General features: G+C 40.5%; 1 protein-coding gene across 1 annotated transcript in view; it reads left to right on the top strand.

Annotated features, from left to right (window-relative positions):
* Positions 1-315: 315 nt before the first annotated feature.
* Positions 316-6,450, top strand: part of LOC136863134 (uncharacterized) — a 44,974-nt gene continuing 38,839 nt past the window's right edge. Inside the window, exon 1 of the mRNA XM_067139478.2 lies at positions 316-356. Within this exon, the coding sequence (XP_066995579.2) occupies positions 341-356 (16 nt within the window). The 5' untranslated portion in view covers positions 316-340. The remainder of the gene's footprint in view (positions 357-6,450) is intronic.

The following is a 6,450-nucleotide window of genomic DNA, read 5'->3' as shown; positions in this document are numbered from 1 at the left end:
GAACTGACCTCCCTCCTAACATCTCCCAGCATCGCCAATGGCCATGCTGATTAACGCTGTATACAGTTAGGCTACAAGTTGGCAAATTCAGCTGATTGCACTGTTTATCCTGGCCATGTAGGCCAGTGGAAACCTGCCCAGCATCTCAATTATCTCCTCACTCTGCACGACATCCGTTGTGATGGTCGCCCCGCAAGCCCCGGTCATGGCCAAGGTGTACGCGGAAGAACTAGGCGGCAGGTGAACGAACGGCCAGCCTGATTCAGCATATAACGTGCTCCGAGGGGCCTGCTCCGGACATTCTGCGCCTGGCTCGCCTACTGGAAGGTAAACAGTCAATATGGGAACACTAACAGGTCAGTATCTCCAGCTTTGTATGCCTTTGCTAATCTTAAGACATTTCACTGCAAACGGACTGGGTACGCAACACGGTTTCGTTCCACTCTGAAAGAAAATTTTATCTTATTCCCTTAGACACTTAGTCCATGACATTGCCATTGGACAAGGATATGAATGAAGACAGAATTAAACATTGCTGGAATGTTCATCATTAGCAACCAGACCTCTTCTTAAGCTTACGTAGGGAAAAAGGACAAGGTTTAGAATACTTTAAATCATTCTCACTTGGTGTAATTTCCGAAACTTCGGTAGCAATATCCTATTGACATTCTAAAGATTTACTTCTTTGATAACGTCGATGATAGCGGCAAAAGGATATTTTGGTACTGGGATGACACAAAAAACTGTTGGCTTAGGAGAGATCATTATGTCTAGCCTCCCAGCCAAGTCAGGTGGATGTTGCTGTACAGATTTTGTGCCGTATAACAGCCGATATTGTTCGTGTATTTATTTACTCTGACGCAAAGTAGGGAAAAGGACATATATTCAGTACACCTTATAATTAGCACTTTATGGTTTAAAAGTTAGAAAAACACCAGGCAATCACTGATCCCTTTAGCAATTCCTAGTTGAAGTAAGAAGTGAATAGAATCCGTCTCATTAGCTGAGTGTAGTAGCCTTCGGTTCGTAGGGCCCCGGGATCAATTCTCAGCCGGGCCGGGATTTTAGCTGCGTCTGGTTAATTCCTCTAGCTCGTGGGCTGGGTACTTATGATCGTCATAAGACACATACTAATTTACATACAGCACATCACACTACGAACTGCAACAGGAACACACAGGATTTGCGTCAGGAATGAGGAATGAGATCCGGGCGTAAAACTGGGCTTAATAAAGATTATTCCTAACCACAGCTTGTTGAGATAAAGGACAGGTAGAAGAAGAAGAAGAAGTAAAGAGCGAGGAGAAAGAAAGAACACTGAAAATAATATTCCGTGGTTTTCAGTCGGAAAGAAAAGTGTGTATCTAGGTTGTAGCCACGTGATACTTGTTTCGTTACACATCTCCTAGGGTTGTGTTGACAGATAACTCTTCACACTCTCAAGTTCGCACTGTTGTTGCTGCGGGTCCCATTTCAGTAGCCTACGTCGACATCATTTATTTTTGCTATTTGTTATTATCTCTGGCCAATTTGTGAACCCTTTATTCATAGGCTTCTTTCTGGTAGTGATTACTGAGTTAGGGTAAAGGCAAAAGAAAGAGAAGCGCCACGAAGAGAGTGAAAATGAAAGAAATCCTAGTCCTTGAAAACCTAATACCATCGTGGTTGGGAGAGGATAAGAGTTGACCAAGGGAGGTTGTATACGAAAGATGACAATGAGGAGTAATGAAAGTAACTGGAAGAAATGCTAAACTCAGCTAGAGGATTCGTGCTCATCAATCTACACTCCTAGTTCAGAGCCCATTGGCTTACCCTTTTAGTCGCCTATTACGACGGTCAGCAGATACCGTGAATATATTCTATCACCTCCGCCTACCGGATGGAGGAAATTGATTGTGACAGCTATACTAATATTATTTAAAATGTAAAATGTAAATTCGTATATTCGTCCCGATGTGGGGCAGCTCTTTTTAGGCACCCCCTCCCCCTACTCCCCGAATGAAATTGAGCTGCATGAACCTTCTTAACTATATACCAGCCCTCTTGCAAATATCAAATTTTGGGAATCGAACCCAAACCCCTTAGGACGGCAGTTAATAGTACTAACCTTTACACTAACGAGGTGGACATCATTTTGAATGGAAAACGGGCTTGTATTTCACTTATTGGCGATATTCTTACAAATATTCTGTCTTTATTATTTAATTTGTTTTTCAAATGAAAAAGAAAACTAAGCAAAGTCATCTCCGTACAGGCCATGAAGGCCCTGGAAGGGGTGGAATGTAAAGGCTTCCACTATCCGTATACTCGGCACTTCGTTGGGTAGAGTGGTTAGCTCTACGCCCGGCCGCCTTTTCCCTAAGGAATTAACCTGGTAATCATGTTTGGTGCAAGCTGAGTGAATCCGAGGACCATGTGGACCTCCGGAAGTGGAAATCTCGTTTCTTAAATTGTTCGACTTTCTGACGGGGATTCGAACCCACGTCCTTCCGGGCAAACCGAGTACGCCTTTACCGCCTCAGCCAGGCAGCACCTAAAATGCAAAAGAAAGACAGAGAATATTTCTGAGAACACAAATAAGTTAAATACAAGCCATTAGAAGTTTTGCGAGGTCCAGGAAAATTTAGTTTGGAAGGTAATATTGTATGTAGTTTTATAAAATTATGGCATAAATTAAGTTCAACTGCAGCCATTTCTTACGAAATTGTAAAAAGAACTGGGAAAGCAAAGGATTAAAGTTGGTAAAATATGAGACACCTGAATATTAGATCCACCGGCACCCTTAACAAACCCTTCGTGGTACCAGGCGATGTCTTCACATCTTCAGGTCTTAGATGAAGTGTTTAGTAAAAACCAAACGAAACCCCACGGCCCTTAACGCCCTTGAAAGGGCTTTGGCCTGCCCAGCGACCGCTGCTCAGTCCGAAGGCCTGCAGATTACGAGAGGCCGTGTGGTCAGCACGACGCATCCTCTCGGCCGTTATTCTGGGCTTTCGAGACCAGGGAAGTGTTTAGTAAGTAATGACTAACAAGTTCGATGGGGGTCGCAGTTAGGTTATCCCAAAATAATGGAATGGTGGCTGGTTTAGGCAGGTTTCAGTATAGGCTATATACGAACATGCTGTTTTGTGACATCACTAGTTGTCAATGCAAAAGGCGACCTCAGCAAGCGCATGTTTTGAAATTACATTAATGTTTTGTACTTTCCTCATATACATTTATTTTCTCAGAAAACGTGTAAGTGATTCATTTTTATATTTTCTGTATTCCATATTTTTAATGTTTTCAAGGACTGGTACCCCTAATGAATAAATTAGGAAGTTTGCAACACAGGTTTTTCTCCAACCGTATCATCATACATACATACATACATACATACATACATACATACATACATACATACATACATACATACATACATATATCTTCAATATAGTCTATTATGCCTTTCAGCGTTCAGTCTGCAAGCCTCTGCTAATTAACAAAACGCTTCCACAATCCTCTATTGCCATCTAGCTTTGTGGCCTCGTGTATATGGCTGGCAATATTGTAAGCAAGCCAAATCTTCTTCTATTACAAATAATCAAATTATGTCAGTTACCCCTAGTCAATCGTATCGTCATCACTGTTGTCATTCTCTTGTCCTTGTTCCTGTGTTACCTGAGTTTAGTTTTACTGGAGGTATGGCGATTAGACAGTCATTCATTTTTTTTCAGATTATTGTCATTTGCAAGGACAGAATTTGTGAGAGTCTTAATATTTGACCTCTCCTTTTACGCTTACGTAAACAAGGAGAGATGTTGACTTCTCCCTTCTTACTCGCTGCCAGATCGCTCGAAATCTTTATTCGGGTTTATTCAATAGTCTACTAATTATGTAAAGGAAAAGAGTGTGAATTCAAAAAATTAAAAATAAAAATAATTAAAAAAAGAAAGAATTGAATAAGAACAATGTCGTGCCATGTTGAGTTTGTCTTTTATGTTCACAGCGTCTCATATATAATTTCTGAAGACATACGCGAGGGCATTACAGTCAAACCTGCCTAAACGGCCACCTTTACTTAGCAGTGAGATCAGTAAACAGGGTACCTATTAATTTTCTCTTAAAGCCTGTGTTAATATCCCCTCCTTTAAGCAGTCACCAGGCCGACGTATTTCACAAAATGACCTGAATGGTCATAACCGCTCCGAATACTGTGCTCACCCCTGATATAGACACACTGTAATACAAACGAATATCGGTCCATCGAAAGAGTATTCTTTTTTAATACTGTAGTTTCTATTTTATGGGGTACAATACATACCGACCCCCTTCCTCACCTTATCTTCTCCGTAGTCTACCTGTAAACGAAGTTGTAAATTATCCGCGACAGTGAATGTGGCGATGTGATTGAACAAGCCGACAGTATGCGAACTCATTTAAAAATGCTTTAGGTTGGAATAATGTCTGAATAGGGTGTACTAATGTTGCCCTTATTGGCAGTTTGGTGATTGATTTCGGTTGTTGTAGGCCTGCTGTATTCAGTCAGTGAATAATTAAGGTACAATGTGCGGAAAAAACAAGGGTTGTTTTACACTGGAGGGGAGAATAGAAGTGATTCTTGGAAACGAGAAATAATTTTTTGCAATGAAACTTGCCGAACCAGGACACAAGCGAATAACGCGACATACAGTGTTAGGTAAAGTGTACGACGAGAATGCAATCTCGAATTTGAATAAACTTTTAGAATCTTTTGAAACGTGTGCCACGTAAAAGGGGATGTGGAAATACTATAAAATATGCCACGCTGAAGGATTTTATTGTAAATCAAGCGAATAAAGAAAATGCCACTGTACAGTCCGTTTAAAATGGCTTCTCTATATACGAAGTACCGTAGTCGCACTGTTCGTTATAGATCTACTGATTGTTTTACATATATATATGATAGTTTTAAAACACTGCAGGTACTGCTGTAGCTAATCATGTGATGAAATAGACCTCTTCCCCGATTCCAAAATTTCGTAACCTTAATTTAGTGGCCACCTGTTCTAATGGCCTTTTGTTTTTCGGAAGAACGAATGGTGGCTGGTTTTGTCAGGTTTCATTGTAGGCTGTATGCGAACACATGCTGCTCTGTGATATTGTGAATTTATTACAAGTGAAATCATGTCTCTCTATCGTAAAATTATTGGATACTGTTTCATAGAATAATGTTTCTTCCTCGGGTTATCCACGCGTTTCATATCGTATCAAGTATTAATTAATCTTTCTCAATTTCATACCGGTAATTCAATCCCTATGCCTGCAATATATTGTATCAACTGTAATGTAATATGACAAAACAAGGGCACAGTTTGGTATATTCATAGAGATTTTCGGATATTAAAGGAGTATTTTTATCATGTCTTGCGTCTCGTTCGGAACTTATTTATCCTTAAATGAATCAAGTTAATAGAATTACGCTTCACAGTAGATATGAAAGCAATTCCGTAACCTGCCTTGAGATTTTGTCTGAGGGAAACCTCATTAGACCTGCGTTAGTTATCGATCAGCGTAAAAGAAACATTATACAGGGTTATTCACCTCAGGTGTTACACGGACATAAGGTCTAAACCATTAAAGATATCGGTATTCTGTTTTCATATTCGTAAATGATACCCAGGAACTTGTAAAAAAAGTGCTACGTATTCTCATGGGGTTATGAATAACCGTGATATTAATACTAACTCCATATTTTAAAATGGAACGGCACAAATTCGTGCAAAGCAAAAAAAAAAAAAGCAAAGTCACCTCCGCACAGGCCACGAATGCCCTTGGAGGAGTGGAATGTAAAGGCTTCTGCCTTTGTTAACCTCGGCACGTGATGGGGTAGAGTGGTTAGCTCTATGCCCGGCCGCCTTTGCCCTCAGGAATTTTTGGTGTAGGCTGAGTGAACCTCAGGGTCATATGCACCTCCGGAAGTGGAAATCTGGTTTCTTAAATTTTACGACTTCCTGACGGGGATTTGAACCCACGTCCTCGGCCAGGTAGCCCCTACAAATCCGTGCAGCTGGCCTAAAAGTTCAACTGCGTACAAGTTCAAATATGTAAGTTTTTCAAAATCGGACAGTTACTTTCTGAGATATCAATAAGGACAACAGTCGCGGTTTTGTATGCCGCATTAGACGGCGTGCAGTCGGACAAGGACATATTGACACACAGGTAGTTTCCTGGGTGTGATTGCAGCCACAGAAATTATTGGATACTGTTTCATAGAATTATTGGATACTGTTTCATAGAATAATGTTTCTTCCTCGGGTTATCCACGCGTTTCATATCGTATCAAGTATTAATTAATCTTTCTCAATTTCATACCGGTAATTCAATCCCTATGCCTGCAATATATTGTATCAACTGTAATGTAATATGACAAAACAAGGGCACAGTTTGGTATATTCATACAAGGCTAGGGCATATCGTACACATGTGATA

This window comes from Anabrus simplex, chromosome 2, assembly GCF_040414725.1.
Source record: "Anabrus simplex isolate iqAnaSimp1 chromosome 2, ASM4041472v1, whole genome shotgun sequence".
NCBI lineage: Eukaryota > Metazoa > Arthropoda > Insecta > Orthoptera > Tettigoniidae > Anabrus > Anabrus simplex.
This window is presented reverse-complemented; position numbering and strand designations above follow the sequence as displayed.